This window comes from Myotis daubentonii, chromosome 19 (genome assembly GCF_963259705.1).
Source record: "Myotis daubentonii chromosome 19, mMyoDau2.1, whole genome shotgun sequence".
In the NCBI taxonomy this organism is placed as follows: Eukaryota; Metazoa; Chordata; class Mammalia; order Chiroptera; family Vespertilionidae; genus Myotis; species Myotis daubentonii.
In genome coordinates this window covers 7,312,142-7,329,785 of record NC_081858.1, presented here as the reverse complement: position 1 = coordinate 7,329,785, position 17,644 = coordinate 7,312,142, and the positions used below count along the sequence as shown (strand labels likewise).

Sequence of the window (17,644 nt, the reverse complement as noted above, 5' to 3'; positions counted from 1 at the left end):
GCTGCTGTGAGCTTAGGGACACGGGGACGGCCACCTACACTCTGATGGGCCTTCCTTGCTCTCTCTGCCTGCACCTGGCACCCAGCTGGGACCTGCAAGGGATGACCGAACGAACGAATGGGTGAGCGCTGGCTCCCAACACACCGGCCAGGAGGAGGGGCATTTAAGGGGCCCAGGGACAGCCCAAGGAGGGCGATGGTCACAGCAGTAACGTGAGCCTCCTGGACACACGAGTGTGTTTTCGAGACGGCCGGGTGGTCAGGGGAAGTCCGCGAGGGTATGTGAGACCGGAGCGTGTGCCCTCTGCCACTCTAAACGCGACGGCTCCACTGCCACCGAAGTCCCAGGGCCCGGGGTGGGGAAGGGGGGCGTGAGGTTACACTCAGGCTGGCGTGTCCTGGCACTGCGGTCAGCCGCAAACAGTGAGGCTCAATCCCGGCCTCGTGGTGCCCAGACTGTTCCCAGCCATTTCTAAGGGAGGTTGAAGCTGTCAACATAATGCCACTTGTAATCTGCATCAATGAGAGTGTTCCCAGCCATTCTGGGGGGTGAGAGATGTGGTGGGAACCCCAAGACAACGTTGCAGAGCCCTGAGCCGTCGTTCCACTAGGGGGCGCCCCAGGAGGAAGCTGGGGTTCCCACACTTGAGGGCACAGAGTCTCCCAGAGGGACCACTGCACCCCGAGGCCTAGGCTCTGCAGGCCTGGGCCTGGAGGGTGCGTTTCTAACTGCTCCCCGGCGCCGCTGCCGCGTCTCAGGGACCCCTTGGGGGGAAGGCCCCGTTGCTGAGGTCAGACGCCCCTGCCCACCAGGGCCAGAGGGAGGGCGCTGCCACCCCTCGCCCGCGGGACGGGCCAGCTTACTCGTCGGTGTCCTTTTTGCTCTCCTCAATGAAGGCGATCGAGGATTCGGACCTAAGGCGGTTGGTCACTTCATACGTTCGCAGCGTGACCCCGAAGATGTCCTCATGGTAGCGGTTGTCATCCTGGGGACGGAAACAGTCAGGGAACGGCCCTCAGAGCCAGCCCCGGGCACGGAGAGGGCAGGCACGCGGACAGTGCCCTTGGTCTCCCCGGCCCGGACGACAGTGAGCTCCCTGGGTCCGTCCAGGAACAGGCTGCTGCCCTGTGGATCCCGAGGACAGGACGGGGGGTCAAACGGGAGCCTGGGCACCCCCTGCCCTCTCCCGGCGACCTGCCCGCTGCCGCCGCCACACCACAGCCCCAGCCACACTCCACCCGCTCCCCTGCACGCCGCCCTACTTCCTCCTCTCTCCGCGGGGGGCTGGGACACCCCCATCCTCTACCCTAGCCAGGGAGGGCCAAGCGGGAGCAGGGATGTCGTGATGGCTCCCCAGGCATCGAGACGGCCCGGATGCCGGGAAAGGGAAGCGGAGGCCAGCCGCCACTCACCCTCAGCCGGCTGATGAACACGCCCGCGTCCTCCACCGAGAGCTTCCCCTGCTGCGCCATGATGCGCTGGATGGCCTTGAGGACGTCGGCGGCCATGGTGACGTCCCCGCACACATAGATGTGGCCCCCCTGCTCCTTCAGGGCCTGGTACAGGGGTTCCGCCAGCTTCTCCTGCAGGATGTCCTGCACGTACTTCTGTGGGGAGCAGGGGCCGCGTGAGCCCCGGGGAGCAGAGCCGAGGTGGGGGTTGCGGGCAGGGGGTGATCTCTGGGGTCTCGGGAGTGAAGCGGGGAGGAGGACAGCCCCCCCGAGGCTGTGGGAAGGAGCGGCTCCCCACTTTGCACTTCGCTCTGCGGAGGCCCCCAGAACTCCTCCTGGAGCGGCATTCAAGGGGAGCACTGTCTACCTGCTCCTCTCTCCAACCATCAGGGGTCCCCCATGAGGTGTGGACGCCATATACTTGCCCGAGCAGGTTTTTTTTTAAAAAAAGTATATATATATATTGTTTATTGATTTTAGAGAGGAAGGCAGAGAGATAGAAACATCAATGATGAGAGAATCATTGATCGGCTGGCTGCCTCCTGCATGCCCCCTACTGGGGATCGAGCCCGCAACCCGGGCATGTGCCCTGACTGGGAATTGAACCGTGACCTCCTGGTTCACAGGTCGATGCTCAACCACTGAGCCACACTGGCCTGGCAGGAGTGGGGTTCTTACAGGTGTCCTATGCTGACGTGGCAGAGCAGCCCCAGGCAGACAGCAAGAGGCGGGGATAGGTGAGGGCGGCCAGGCCGCACCTGTGCAAAGCCAGCTGCTGTAGCCGGAGCAGGAAGTGGGCTAAGGGAATTGCGGGTGGGGGGTGGGGGGTGGAGGGTGGGGGGCGGGGGTTTGCTGCAGGCTGTTCCGATGCCTCTGGCCCAGGAAACTCCCCTCGGCCGAGGCTGACATCCAGCTGTTCCCCTGGCTTGGCTGTCCTGATGTTGATGCACTTCTGCAGCAGCTGTCAAGTGGCCACGCCCAGACTCTCTGAGTTTCCCCCTCACCCCAGCTGTCCTGGCCTCCTTCCCGGGACCCCTCGCCCCCAGGCCTACCCCAGACCCTGCAGGGGCATGCTCCAGGCCTGTGGCCCTTTCCATTTGGACTGGTAGGGTCTCTTATGGGCCATCAAATATTTTTTTTAAATTCACATCAAAACGTTTTTCCCGGCCGGGGTGGGGCCGGGACGGAGCAGGGTCACCTTTGGTCTGTCGGGCTCCCGGGAGTAGGCCGTGTACAGTTCTCTGAAGACCCCCGCGTTCCGGGCCTGCAGGGTCTCCTCCCTGTAGATGTGGTCCACCTTGGACTGCCGGCACCCGAAGACCAGGATCATGGGGCAGGGACTCATTCCTGGGATCAGAAGACCTCATGTCACCCACCGCCCTGGTGCCTGGTTGTGGGGGGGTGGCTGGTGGTGCTGGGAGTGGGTACTGGGAACCCCAGCGGGTGCCATGGAGCTAGAGCAGTGGTTCTCAACCTTCCCAATGCTGCGGCCCATTAATACAGTTCCTCATGTTGTGGTGACCCCCACTTTCATTGTTACACATCGAACATAATGAAAGCATAGTGATGAATCACAAAACAATATGTAATTATATATGTGTTTTCTGATGGTCTTAGGCGACCCCTGTGAATGGGTCGTTCGACCCCCAAAGAGGTCGCGACCCACAGGTTGAGAACCGCTGAGCTAGAGGGACATGAACACAGAGGCAGGACACACACACACACACACACACACACACACACACACACACACGGAGGTAGGTGAAGTGTGCTCAGACTTTGGCAAGCCTCCCTTCTCTGAGTCTCGATCTTCCCTCCTGACCCCGTGGGAGGAGCTAAGACCCCAGACTTTGGAGCGACACAGCCTGGGTTTGAACCCCAGCTCTGACAACAAGCAACTTGCTTCGCTTTCTCTGTCTCCATTCCCCCAGGCACAGAACAGGAACAGCAGCTGCCTGATAGGGTTATTGTTAGAAATGAATGTCAGACCCCAGAACGGTGCCTGGTGGAAAGCGAATACAGTACAAACGTTAGCTCTTCTACCTGAGCGACAGTTCCACAGGCGCGGGTGTTTTTTCTAGGTTGCTTCTGTCTTGGTCACTGGTATGCCTCCAGCGCCCACCGCAGTGCTTGGCACTTACTAGATGCTCATTAAATCCCTGTCTGACGCCAACACTGTGGCTCTCTCCTCCCAAAGCCGCTCTGAGGGTATCCCACACAGCACAGCCTGCCCTTGAATACGAGCCTCTGAGGAATCCCGTCAACACGCCACTTGAGAAGGCTTCACCTTTACCCTCCAGGGCTGAACTGTAAGGAGGGTCCAATCTTCACCGCCCAAGAGATGGGGCTTTCGGGCCCAAGCATAAGCCCAGGGGAAGATTCGTTCGGGCAGGTCCTGGGAATGGCACCAGGGGTCGGGTCGGAGCGATGCTCCCCAGCCCTCCCCCCGACCCCCGGCGGTGAGGCTCTGGAGAGATAACGGTCACGCCGTGGCTACTGGGCAGGACCCACCTTTGTGTTGGATATCAAACTGCCGCTGCTGCCAGAAGCTTCGGAAAGGGGCGATGCCGGTGCCCGGGCCGATCAGGATGCAGGGCACTTGGGGGTTTTGGGGCAGGTGGAAGCCCGGCGCTCTGGACAAGGAAGTGGAGGTCAGAAGGCTTGCTGGGTCAACTGTGACTAAGAATAGCTGGGTCACCCTGGCCAGTGTGCTCAGTGGTTAGAGCGCCGGCACGCACACCGAAGGATCATGGGTTCAAGTCCTGGTCAAGTACCTGGGTTGCAGGTTTGGTCCCTGACCCTGGTCGTGGCGAGTGTGGGAGGCAGCCAATCAGTGTGTGTGTGTGTGTGTGTGTGTGTGTGTGTGTGTGTGTGTGTCTCTCCCCTCTCCCTTTCACTCTCTTAAAAATCGATGGAAAAAAATATCCTTGGGCGAGGATTAGCAACACAGAACAGCTGGGTTTTAGGGAGACCAGGGCCGTCTTGGGTAGAATACAGCAGGACCTGCAGCTCTTCAGCCTGGCCAGGTGCCCCCGTCAGGGTGGGAGGTCCCACAGATTGGGGGAGTCCCCCGTCTGCCTATCCCTCCACTTCCCAATGAGCCCCGTGCTGAGCCACAGAGGGCAGTGGGGTTTCCTACCTCTGCTCTACTGACATTCGGGGGTGCATACTTCCCTGCGGTGGGGCCCGTCCTGTACAGGGTGGGCTATTGAGCAGCTCCCTGGCCGCCACCTCTAAATTCCAGGAACACCCCCCAGCAGTGACAACCGAAGACACCTCCAGAATCGCCAAATATAACGCCCCCCCCCCCCCACACTGAGAACCGCTGATTTCACCTCCCATGAGAGCTCCTACTACCAGGGAGCCACCCACTCCAGGGGACAAAAGCTTCACCTGGGGGTGTTAAAGGGGGTGCAGGTTTCTGAGGGGTCAGTCAGTCTGGGCTAGGATTCTATTCCTCTCTCTCTCTCTCTCTCACCTGAGGATATTTTCCCATTGATTTTTAGAGGGAGTGTAAGCAAGTGGTGGAGGCGGGGAGAGACAGAAACACATCGATTGGTTGCCTCCTGCATAGGCCCGACCAGGGCCAGGGATGGAATCTGCGAACGAGGTTCGTGCCCTTGACTGGAATCGAGTCCGCAGGCCGACGCTCCATCCACTGAGCCAAACCGGCCAGGGCTGGGACTCTATTTCTGAAGCACCCTGAAGGTCCGGGGACCATCCCATCAACAGTCCAGCAAAGTGGCGGGCCAGGGCCACTGTTCAGGGAGAGACGTTGTTGACTGAAAAAGCAGACACTTACAGTGGACCTAAGCTCAGGCATGGCCTTTGTTTGTAATTTTTTAAGTAATATTTTTAATTTGGTTGACTGATTGTGATAAGGACACTTAACATGAAATCTACCCTCTTAACAGATTTTTAAGTGCACACAGCGGTACAGGAATCACAGGCAGGAATGTCCTTTACAAGGGAGTTGGGAGAAGGCTCTGATGGATGGTGGTGAGATGCTTGGATCTCCCGTTTCTAAGAAACTGGGGACAGCGGGGTGTCCTCTAGAATTTGGACAGAGCCCCCCCGGTCTGCAAACGCCGTGGAGGCCGAGCCTGCGTCACGGCTCTCCGGCAGCCGCCGCAGTGAGCTGAGGACATGCACTGGGCACACGGCCCTGGCTGACTTGCCCTCGGCGAGAGGGCTTTCTCAGCTTCTGCGGGTCCTGTCTCATGATCCCGCTGCCTTAACACCTGGGAGGGACGCGGAATGCCGAACCCTTTGGGCTGGTCCACCCACCCCAGCTCGGGAGAGCAGTGTGCAGACTGGGGGTGGCTGCTCACTGCTCTTCCTTCGCACTCACCCTCTCACGAAACAGGGGACCACTTCGTCGGACTGTATCTGGTTGAGCCAGGAGGAGCACACGCCATGGTGAACTGGTCCTTCTCCATCTAGCAGAACAAACAAGGCGGCTGGCTCACCTCCTGTCCCCGAGCTTCCGGTCATTGGTACCCCCTCCCTTCAGTCCAGAAGGCCCCCGCCCCAATGCCGAGCGTCTGCCTTGCAGCCCTGGTCTGGATCCCTTCCTCTGACGGGGAAGAGGAAGTGGTACAGCTGGGGCAGCCTGTGAGCTGTGAAAGTGCCAGGGTGCTGCTGGGGAGGGGTGAGTCGGATTCAAATCCTGCCACTGAAAGGGCTTTGGTCAGTGTGTGGGCTGTGCCGGGATCCCAGCCTCAGAAAACTCTCCAGCACTGTGCATTCTGATTGCTTGATCAAGGAGGGAAAGTACGGGAGAAAAATGTCCAGTTATCTTACCTGACTGACCTAGGACCAGCGGGGACACCTGCAGCAGGGAACGCCCCCCCCCCCCATGCATCGCCCCCCTCTTCCCAGCTCTGAGGAAAGGCATTGTTCTAGCTGCCGCATGGAGCTGGCTCTGCCGAAGGGGACAGTGTGCCTGCTCTGCCATGGGCACGGGCCTCCAGCCAGGGACTTGGGGTTTGGCAGAGCCGCCGGGCCCCTGGGGGGAGAACGCAGACCCGGAGGCTCCCCCAGCACCTCTGCCCACCTCCAGTGCGGTAGGAGACGATGGCCACGGTGAGGTGCACCTCCTCGGGGTACATGTCCGGGGAGGAGCTGATGGAGTAGTAACGAGGCTGCAGGAGGGACAGCTGGGTCAGGAGCAGGGTGGCGGGCATCTGGATGGACTGGAACTCCTCCAGCACCTCCACGATGGTGGGGTTCTTGCTCCATTTCCATTCCTCATACTCCTGCAAGCCCTGCGCCAAGGAGAGGGGCAGAGGAGAACTCGCACTCAGCTCCAGGTACAGACTTCCACGGGGGCTCCAGGGGCCAGGGAGAAAGGCAAATAAAAATAATAATAGCTAACACTTCACGTTTCAATACTCTGTGTCAGGTTTTCACTCTCGCTCGGACCTGATGAAATAGGTATGATTGTTAAACCCATTTTACAGATGAGGAAACTAAGGGACATAGAGGTGCCATGGCTGACGAGGTGGTGATTCTGGGTTTTGAATCTAGGTCGGGGGTGGCAAACTTCAGCCTGCGAACCAAATCTGGCTAATCCCTTGTTTTGTCTGTTTAAATGGTTTGAGGGAAACATCTGTTATGACCTAAGAATCCTATCTAATAAAAGAGAAACATGGTAATTGGTGTACGACCGCTACCCTTCCCATTGGCTAATCAGGGCGATATGCAAATTAACTGCCAGCCAAGATGGCGGCCAGCAGTTAGGCAGCTTGAAACTAACATGAGGCTTGCTTGCTTCAGTGATGGAGGAAGCCAACGTTCCCCGCCTGCCTTGCCAGCCTCTGAGCTTGCAGTTTAAGAAACATTGTAACAAATATAGAAGCTAAACAAAACCCCAGAAACCTGCTTTCAGCGAGCCAGGATCTCAGAGCTGGAGTTATACATTGTTTCGATTATAGAACCCAAACAAACCAGATACCTTCTTTCAGCAGCAGAGGCCTCAGAGCTGGAGCCAGAGCTAAAGCTGGCCCAGAATAAAAAATGAAAAGAAAAAAAGGAGCAGTTGGGAGCTTCAGCCCTCATCCCCTCACTCAGACTGGCCAGGCACCCCAGTGGGGACCCCCACCCTGAAGGGTGTGTGACCAGCTGCAAACAGCCATCATCCCCTCACCCAGGCTGGCCAGGCACCCCAGTGGGGACCCCCACCCTGATCCAGGACACCCTTCAGGGCAAACCAGCCAGCCCCACCCATGCACCAGGCCTCTATCCTATATAGTAAAATGGTAGTATGCCTCCCAGCACTGGGATCAGCATGACAGGGGGCAGCGCCCAAACCCCCTGATCGGTCCTGCTCTATGTGTGACAGGGTGTGGCGCCCCAACCCCCCCCCCCCCACGGGCCCTGCTCTGTGTGTTACGGGGTAGAGCCATAACCTCCCCATCGGCCCTGCCCTGAGTGTGAGAGTGGCGGCGCCTCAACCCCTGATCGGCCCTGCTCTGTGGGTGATAGAGGGCAGCGCCCCAACCCCCTGATCCGCCTTGCTCAGTGCCTGATAGGGGGGAGCTCCACAACCCCCTGATCGTCCTGTGGCTCTGTATGTGACAGGGTGCGGCACCTCAACCCCTGATTGGCCCTGCTCTGTGTGTGACAGGGTGTGGCGCCCCAACACCCCCCCTCCCCACGGGCCCTGCTCTGTGTGTGACGGGGTAGAGCCATAACCTCCCCATCAGCCCTGCCCTGAGTGTGACAGTGGCGGCACCCCAACCACCTGATCGGCCCTGCTCTGTGGGTGATAGAGGGTGGTGCCCCAACCCCCCACCCCCCCACGGGCCCTGCTCTGTGTGTGATGGGGTAGAGCTATAACCTCCCCATCGGCCCTGCCCTGAGTGTGACAGTGGCGGCCCCCCAACCCCCTGATCAGCCCTGCTCTGTGGGTGATAGAGGGCAGCGCCCCAACCCCCTGATCCACCCTGCCCTGAGTGTGACAGGGGGCGGTGCCCCAACTCCCCTATCGGCCCTACTCTGTGAGTGACAGGGGGGAGCTCCCCAACCCCCTGATCGGCCCTGCTCTGTGCATGACAGGGGGGAGATCCCCAACCCCCTGATTGACCCTGCTCTGTGCGTGACAGGGTACGGAGCCCCAACCCCCGTGATGGGCCCTGCTCTGTGTGTGACAGGGGGCAGCGCCCCAAGCCCCTGATTGGCTCTGCTCTGTGCATGACAGGGTATGGAGCCCCAACCCCTCCTGATGGGCCTGCTCTGTGCGTGACAGGGGGTGGCACCACAACCTCCCCATAGACCCTGCCTTGAGTGTGACAGGGGGTGGTGCCCCAACCCTCCCAATCGGCCCTACCCTGAGCGTGACTGAGGGTGGCATCACAACCTCCCAATCTGCCCTGCTCTGTGCATGACAGGGGAAGGCGCCCCAACTCTCCAATCGGCCCTGCTCTGAGCCCGACCAGGGGCTGCACCTAGGAATTGGGCCTGCCCTCTGCCACCCGGGAGCAGGCCTAAGCCAGCAGGTCGTTATTTCCCGAGGGGTGCCAGACTGCGAGAGGGCACAGGCCGGGCTGAGGGACACCCCCTCCCCCCTGAGTGCACAAATTTTTGTTCACCGGGCCTCTAGTCCTATGTAATAAAAAACTAATATGCAAATCAACCAAATGGCAGAAGGACTGGTCGCTATGACACACACTCACCACCAGGGGGCAGACGCTCAATGCAGGAGCTGCCCCTTGGTGGCCAGTGAGCTCCCACAGGGGGAGTGCTGCTCAGCCAGAAGCCAGCCTCACGGCTGGCGAGCACAGTGGCAGTGGCGGGCGCCCCTGTGGCAGCGCTAAGGATGTCCGACTGACAGCTTAGACCCGCTCCCCCAAGGGCTCCCGGACTGCCAGAGGGCCAGGCTGGGTTGAGGGATCTCCCTCCCCAAGTGCACGAATCTCATGCACCGGGCCTCAAGTGTGATATAATATTCAAAATAGAATACTATTTTATGACCTAAAATATGATATAAAAATCAAATTTCAAGTTCAAAATCCATTAATAAAGTGAGATTGGAACCCAGTCACACCCACTCACTGACGTATTATCTAGGCCCGTGGTCGGCAAACTGCGGCTCACGAGCCACATGCGGCTCTTTGGCCCCTTGAGTGTGGCTCTTCCACAAAATACCACGTGCGGGCGCGCACGTACAGTGCGATTGAAGCTTCGTGGCCCACGCGCAGAAGTCGGTATTTTGTGGAAGAGCCACACTCAGTTTGCCGACCACGGGTCTAGGCTGTTGTACTACAATAGCAGAGCCGAGTGGTTGCCAGAGACGGAAAGGACCGGGAGCCTCAATCATTTACTACCTGGCCCCCTTTCCGGAGAAAATGCGGGGAGCCGTACCCGAGGCAGCCCGGCCCCAGAATCTGGGCTCCTGACCTTCACACTGGCCTGCAGTATGTGAAGGTCAAAAGAGCGGCACCGTGGAGGGAGTCATGACTCCCAGGTACAGAATGCCAACGTGCAATCTGTGGGTTTGCAAGGGTGCAGGTGCCTCTGCAGAGAGCGTGCTCAGACGGTAAATGACAGTCCCCAAAGGACAGGTCAGGGGGCGGGGGGCCGTGCTCGGGGCATGTTGACAGTAAAGCCCAGGTGTGACTAGGGAACCGAGGGGTCTCCTGGGGCTCCGGAGAGATTCTTCCTACATCTCAGAAGCTGCCCCGGGCAGTCCTTTTTGGGTTTGGGAGGCTCAGGTTTGAGGAGGGGAAAGGCCATGACAGTGCATTGGACAAGAACACCTTTTCCCAAGTCTCTAGAGACGACCCTTGGGTTAGTGACAGGGTGCGGCATCGCTGAGGATGTGCCTCCCAGACCTTCAGTGACCTTCAGCTGCAGGAGCCCAACTGGCCGAGAGCCCCAGCAGCTGCTCTCTGAGTGACATCCACCCGACACCAACACGATCACCTGTGCTGGCCTTGCCTGAGAATGCCTGTGCGACCCGGGACCCGTCCGTTCCACCTCCTCCCCTCCCCTTCACTTGGGGTCAGACTTGTTTTGACGTCTCATGGTTCTCCCCGACTTATCTGACTCCCTTCCCATTTTCTCTCACCTAGGTCTTTCCCCTAATAAAAATCCTTGTTCACTCAATCTTGTAGTTTATGCTCTTTGGAAAGAAATAAAAATACAGTTACATCCAATTCTACTTTAAATAATCCTATTGCCTGGCCGGCGTGGCTAGGGGTTGAACATCAACCTATGAACCAGGAGGTCACAGTTCGATTCCCAGGTTTTGGGCTCGATCCCCAGGGTGGGGCGTGCAGGAGGCAGCCGATCAATGATTCTCTCTCACCATTGATGTTTCTCTCTTTCTCTCTCCCTCCCCCTTCTGCTCTGAAATTAATAAAAATATATTTAAAAAAATATTTTTTAAATCCCGTGGAAGCAGAGCAAGTTCTGGTTCCTCTTACTAGTCACACTTCCCATTAACTTAAAAATTTTAATCAAACTTATACACGGACAGTTTAAAAAGTTAAATAATTCTGCAAACGTATGAGGAAAAGGATGCCCTTCTGTTCCACCTCTCCCATCGGTTTCCACTCCCCCAGAGGCGTTTCTTCTCGGTTTACACATCTGTCTCTAAGTCACATGCACGCCTTGCATGGCCCCTGCCTTGCGGACCACCATCCAATCCCCTCTCTGGCAGCAGAAGAAAGCTAAACCACCTTTGCTGGTGGCTTGCGTGCCAGGGAAGAGCCCCACTGGGTGAGATTCCTACTGCGCAAGGCTCGGCAGCAGCTGGAGCAGACGGGCCCTCGGTTTCTAAGCAAGAGCGGGAGCAGCTGTGTTCGCTGGCTTCACCTTTCCACCAGAGCCCTCCTTTACCTTGAACCTTTACGGACAGCTGCTCTGCACCGGCAGAGGCTTCGCTGTGAGACAGGGCACTGTGAGGTTCCCCATTTCTTTTTCTTCTAAGCACCGGCTAAGAAGTTTCCACTGTGGTCCAAGAACTTTGAGATTCAATGAGGTCACTCGTGTCCTATCAGGGCTCAGAGCCAGGCGAGATGGTCTGGACCAGCGGTTCTCAACCTTCCTAATGCCACGACCCTTTAATACAGCTCCTCATGTTGTGGGGACCCCCAACCATGAAATTATTTTCATTGCTACTTCCTAACTGTAATGTCGCTACTGTTATGAATCGTCATGTAAATATCTGATATGCAGGATGTATTTTCATTGTTAGAAATTGAACATAATGAAAGCATCGTGATGAATCACAAAACAATATGTAATTATATATGTGTTTTCCGATGGTCTTAGGCGACCCCTGTGAAAGGGTCGTTCGACCCCCAAAGGGGTCGCGACCCACAGGTTGAGAACCACTGGTCTGGACTCACCCTGATGGACTTTCTGGGAACTAGAAAACGGCAATGTCTGCTCAAGACTGCCATCTGCTGGACGTGTGCTGTAATACCAGACAACTCGGCCAGGCCGAGCAGGTGGAAGGCGAGCCCTGGGGTTGCAGGGCGCCAGGACCCACCTTGCTGAGGACCAGCAGCTGCTGCTTCTCTTTCTCGCTGGTGGCCAGGGAGGCGAACTGCTGCAGCTGCAGGGGCGTGGGCGGCGTGGTGATGTCCAGGTAGTACTTGAAGGCCTGGAAGATGGTGCAGGGCGGGAGGCGGCGCTCATCCGTCCAGTTGCGGATGACTCCTGTGGAGGCAGTGGTGGTCGGGGCGGGTGGGCAGGAGAGCGGGAGCTCTGAGGGCTTGGGTCCCCCCGTCAGGATGGGGCTGGCTGAGCCCAGCAACCCCTCGCCTCTCCACCTTCCGTATCCCACCTCTACACCCCATGTGCGAGGAGCGTATCCCAAATCCATTGTAGGCAAACTAGTCCAAAAATTAAAAAGCAAGTGTTCAAGTAGCATGAGACAGTCCCCAGGCATTCCACGCGGCGAGCCACCAACTGAGCGCGAGTCATGCCTGCCCCCTGGCGGGATCGGCCTCTCCCTCCTCTGAGCGGGAACCAGTGTTTACAATGGCGAACGTGCTTAACACTGACCTAGTATATTCTATGTGGCAAGTCCTGGGCTCAGCACTTTATATGAACTCCCAGAATCCTTCTCATCTCCCAGACTCACCACCATCCTAGGCGGCACGTGCTATTATTCTCTCCCTTTTGCAGCTGAGATCAATGGGAGCCCAGAGAGGTTAAGGAATTTGCCCAGGGTCACACAGCTCGTAAGTGTGAAGTCAGCGGTCTGTCTTGTAACTATCACACTGTATTGCTTCTGTGTACGTTTCATTCACTATAACCCCCAAACACAAGCCTCTCCTTCAGCAGGGACTCAGCCCAAGAGAAACAGGCGCAGTTCCAACACTAACACCGGCTGCCTGGGACTGATTCCGAGGTGTGTCTCTCCACGTGGTGCCCTCCCAGGGCCGCGGTCGGCAAACTGCGGCTCGAGAGCCACATGTGGCTCTTTGGCCCCTTGAGTGTGGCTCTTCCTAAGCCTTAGGAGTCCCCTAATTAAGTTAATAACAATGTACCTACCTAGATAGTTTACGTTGAAAGAATTTAGCTCTCAAAAGAAATTTCAATCGTCGTCCTGTTGACATTTGGCTCTGTGGACTAATGAGTTTGCCGGCCACTGTCCTAGGGGATCTGCAACAGGGCTGTGCCTACATGCTGTGCTCACGTGCTGCCCTGACCGTACCCCGAGCTCCTCTGTAGGGGCGATACGCCACTGTATTACCGGCGGCCTGGCCCGCAAGGCCACTGCTGCGCCTCGTCCTGAGCCCTGCGCTCACCTGCACCTACTGAGGTGACGCACTGACTCCTCTGCCTTTGCAAGCTCTTCCGTGGGAGCAACGTCAAGAATGGCTGAGGAAGCAGGTGGGGGCGTGAACAATGAGGTCTGATACGCGGCCTCATGCCTAGTGGGCGTGGGGCTGCATACAGCGCCTTTGGACCCTCAGAGGAGGCAGGGTCAGATTCCAGCTGCCGTTTACTCTGTGGGCACGGGGGCGGTGGTGACACAAAAGGAAGCAGGGGGTGCCCAGCTCCAACCAGTCTCCCCATCGGTGTCCTGGCATCACAGACAATAGAGCAGCCAGCGGGGCCAAGGCTGTTCAGCCAAGAGAAATGGGGAGTGAGCGTTCCGTCTCATAAGCTGGAGGCAACAGAGACCCACCCTCCTACGTGGGTTGGTGATGGGGGCCAAGAGGGGGTCTTCTCTTCCCCGGACGCCCACTGCCTCTGGGACTCCCTGAGAAGGGGAGGGCCTAGGAGTGGGGGGGGGGTGCCCGCGTGGCCGTCCTTACCCAGAGCCGTGCTCCGCTCTTCCAGCAGCTCCACTTTCACCAGCTGGTTGATAGGGGGCGCGTCCTCCAGCCGCTCGATCAGGGCATTCACCAGGTCCTCCTGGTTGCCAGGGAAGACGCCCAGGTGGTCCCCAGGCTGGTACTGCAGCTCCTGATGCCCATTGGTGTGGAGACGCACGAAGATGGTTGACCGGCTGGAGGGAAGGACCGGGGACAATGAGCTAAGGCATCACCAGCCACTGCCCCCTTTCTTTGCTCCTTTGGGGGTCCCGTGGCTGCAGTTTCCCTCCTTCCATGCTCCTCGGGGTCCAGGCCAGCCAGACTCCTGTCCCCCTCGTTTCCACACTCCAGCGTTAAGCAGGGTCACCTGGGAGCTCGCGAATCCAACAGCCAGTTCTAGTGCCCATGCTGGTCAGGGCACAGCACAGGGCACAGCCCCTCTGTCTTCCTTCTCGCGGGTCCTGGCCCCCCCTCTGGCTGCCCTCGCTCAGTCTCCTTGGCTGGTTCCTTCTCATCTCCCCAAACTCGGGACCTTGGCGCTCCCAGGGCTCAGATCGCTTTGTTTTACCATCTCCTGCCCCAGCTTTTCTCTTCTCCATCGCAGTGGCCATCCCCTTACCCACAGTAGCATTTACTTGGTTATCCAGTCTGTGGTCTGTCCCCCTGCCCATCCTCTGGCCCCCACAGCACCGTAAACTCTAGAGGACAGGGGTTGGTGTGTCTGTTTTGTTCAGGGCTCTATTCCTGGCACCGAGGACAGTGCATGGCACACAGTAGGTGCTCAAGAAATATTTTGTTGGTTGAAGGGCCCTCAGTCTCCCAGCTGCCAGGACAAGTTTTGGCTCAGTCGCAATGGAGGTCCTCTCGACACCTGGAGCGAAGGCAGTGGTGTCCCCCCAGAATCCTAAACTTCACACCTTTTGCAACTGCACGTCCTCACATTGTCATGGAAAAGTGAAAAGGACATGGCCTGAAGCTTGGGTTGTTGTTAACATATACCCACCCGATGCTATAAAAATGGAGAGATCTAAGGAGAAGCCCAGAGAGAACCTTGTTCCCACCTGCTGGGCACCCCTTCTCGTGGATTCTTGTAGGTGCAGGGAGGCCTGTATCAGGGGGATGGGGGCCTCAGGAAAGACTTCTCAGACTTTGGTTATTCTGGTTGGTGTCAAGTTTTAGCACAGACACTACGTTTTCCACAATATTTGAAAGCCTGGGGATTGATCACACGCTGGTCCATCAAATCCCTCGTACACCTCGGGTTATGGTCGCATTTCCGCTCTGCTCCCTCTTCTTTGACAACTGGTTTTCAGTTGATAGAGAACTTGGCATTCAACAGGAAGTTTCCCTTCTCCCTTGAATAATCATCACTTGAGTAAACCAATGGGGCTTGCTATTTAAAGGAGCTTTTGGCAGAACCAGAGCCCTTTTGTGCTGCAAATAGCCACCATTATTAAAAATAGCTGTGCTGGCACACTTGCTTTTTGGGGTGTCAAGTATTTTTTTGAAGAGGGGACCTTGGCGACTGAAATTGTGAATGGCGGTGTGAGGGTCTGGGTCCCTTTCCCCACCCCTGGGCAGATTTTGCCTTCTCTGGGGCACTGATTTTACGCACAATTGATTCTGCTTTGAGCTCACACCCATCTTGGTTCCCAGAGCCAGGACATTACCCACTGCTAGCTCCAGGGAGGGACTTAGCAGAGGCTGACGGCCAGCAGGTGGCGCTGTGGGGCTGCTAATTTGGGAGCCTCCTGAGACCCACAGGAACCCTTGGAAAGGCCTGAGAATCAATTCCACGTTCTCCCAGATCATCACGATTTCTTTCAGAAGTGTATTTGCCTCTGTTCCTTTGGCTGGGACAAAATACAAATGCAGAGGACACGAACTTGCTGAGCTGGCTCACGTTCACAGCCACTGGCCCCAAGTCCTCTTGAACGTAGCAGAAGGTGGCCAGGCAGATAAGGGGCAGGATGGGGGTGGAGCTGGCAGGGGAGCTAGGAGGCCGGCCAGCCGGCCAAGGCTCTGACCGGGCTGGGCTTGCTGACAACCCCAGCACAGAGTGTCCGCATGGTCCCAGGGCACCTTGATGGGCTGGGCCTTGAAGCTTCGCAGGAAGCTGACCCTGGTGGGCAACACTAGCCTGGAGACCGAATGTCTTCAATCTCAGTCCGGTTGGAGGTTTCTAAGTGTAGTATTTTCTAGGCCTTCTTAAACACACACACACACACACACACACACACACACACACACACACACACACGTTGGGGCACCTATGGACCATTGAAAAGTATTAGGGGAGAAAGAAGGGAAGTACTGGGGAGGTAGCAGCCATTTGGGCCTTCACCTCCTCCCCCAGAGTAGCCCCTGCCTGTGCTGTATTTATATCCACGTACAGAAGCATAACACACACGCACAGACACACACACACACCCGCGTTCATGTGCTTGGCAGTGGTTCAATGCCAGGTTCCCAGATAAAACAATAGTCTGCTAATGCCCAGCATTAAATGAGAAAAAACAAAACAAAAACTACTGTTCAATTTTTCAAGAAAAGGGTAAACACTGTCTGTCAAGAGCAGTTTGAGTTAAAATAGGTTCATTCCACAAGTTTATACTGAGTGTCAGGCACTGTACTAGGCACTGGGGAGACAGTGGCAGACACGGCTAATTCCCTCCCTGGAGCTAGCACAAAGTACCCTGACTTCATTGGGAGGTGACTTAAAAAGATCTCAGATGGAGTTGCTGATGTGGATGGTGGGTGGTGATGGGTTGGGGGCAGTGGGCTGAGGCCACCAGATAAAAGTGGTCAGGGAGGCCTCTCTGGAAATTTGACATCTGAGCAGAGACCTGAACAATGAGAAGGGGTAGACACGCAAAGATGTAGGGGGAGAGTGTTTCTGAGAGGAGGAGCAGCACGTGCCAAGGCCCTGAGATAGGAAATAGTGTGGTGTGGCCGAGGAAGGGAAAGGAGGCTGGAGCATTTGGAGAGTGATGGAGACAGGCTGCGTGGAGGAGGAGGTCAGGGAGCTGGGCGGAGGTCACGACCTGCTACCACCAATAGACCAGAGGTTTTGTACGTTCAGTGGGTGTGCAGCTGTGGAGGGGTAGGTGTCAATGTGCATTTGGAAAAGATTCCTCTGGCTGCCGTTTGGAGATTGGATCTTTGAGGGAAAAGCCAAGAAACAAAGAGACAGGGTAGGTGCCTACTGCAGCCACTCAGACCTTGAGCCATGGCTTGGCTCAAGGTGGCACCTGGGACCCGGATGTGCAGTGTGAGAGGAGGTGAGGAGACTGGAGTTTTGGCTTCAGCCAAATGTTGATGTTTTCTGTTGCTATGGTGAAGGCTGGAGAGAGGCAATGTATCCGAGGGGACATGGAAATCAAGAGCCCAGCCATCTGAGCGTTGACCCTTGAACCAAGAGGTCACTGGTTCGATTCCTGGTCAGGGCACATGCCGGGGGTTGTGGGCTCGATCCTCAGCAGGGGGTGTGCAGGAGGCAGCCAATCAATGTATCTTTCCCATCGATGTTTCTACTTCTCTATCCCTCTCCCTTCCTCTCTCTCTAAAATCAATAAAAACACATTTTAAAAAAGCAGTTATAGGAAAAATAAAATTTCAACCATCAAGACCTCTCCTTTGTATGGTCCCGCCAGTCTCTAAGGCCACCGAGTGCTCAGGCCCTTGTGTACCTCAGTTCTCTTCTGCCAGGTCCCTCCGCCGCTCTTGCCGGCCTGGCTCAGCCCGGCCTGCGTTTCCCTCCTCCTCCTGCTCCAGGACTCCAGGCACACCCCACCCCTTAGTGCTCCCGTATACACTCTCCTGCACTCTTTGCTAATGGGTGCTCAGACATTAGAAAATGTATGTTCTGGCCAGGCAGTAACTGCGATCACTTTTCTCTTTAGATTTGCAAGGACC

The 17,644-nt window shown here is 57.0% G+C and overlaps 1 protein-coding gene across 3 annotated transcripts in view; it reads right to left on the bottom strand.

Annotated features, from left to right (window-relative positions):
• Positions 1-17,644, bottom strand: part of NOS1 (nitric oxide synthase 1) — a 156,226-nt gene that overhangs the window by 5,568 nt on the left and 133,014 nt on the right. For all 3 annotated transcript variants that reach the window (XM_059677244.1, XM_059677246.1, XM_059677247.1), the window contains 8 exons: positions 13,730-13,923; positions 11,950-12,119; positions 6,508-6,718; positions 5,803-5,890; positions 3,963-4,084; positions 2,650-2,798; positions 1,413-1,607; positions 864-985 (listed from right to left, as the gene is read on the bottom strand). In XM_059677244.1, coding sequence (XP_059533227.1) covers positions 864-985; positions 1,413-1,607; positions 2,650-2,798; positions 3,963-4,084; positions 5,803-5,890; positions 6,508-6,718; positions 11,950-12,119; positions 13,730-13,923 — 1,251 coding nt within the window. The remainder of the gene's footprint in view (positions 1-863; positions 986-1,412; positions 1,608-2,649; positions 2,799-3,962; positions 4,085-5,802; positions 5,891-6,507; positions 6,719-11,949; positions 12,120-13,729; positions 13,924-17,644) is intronic.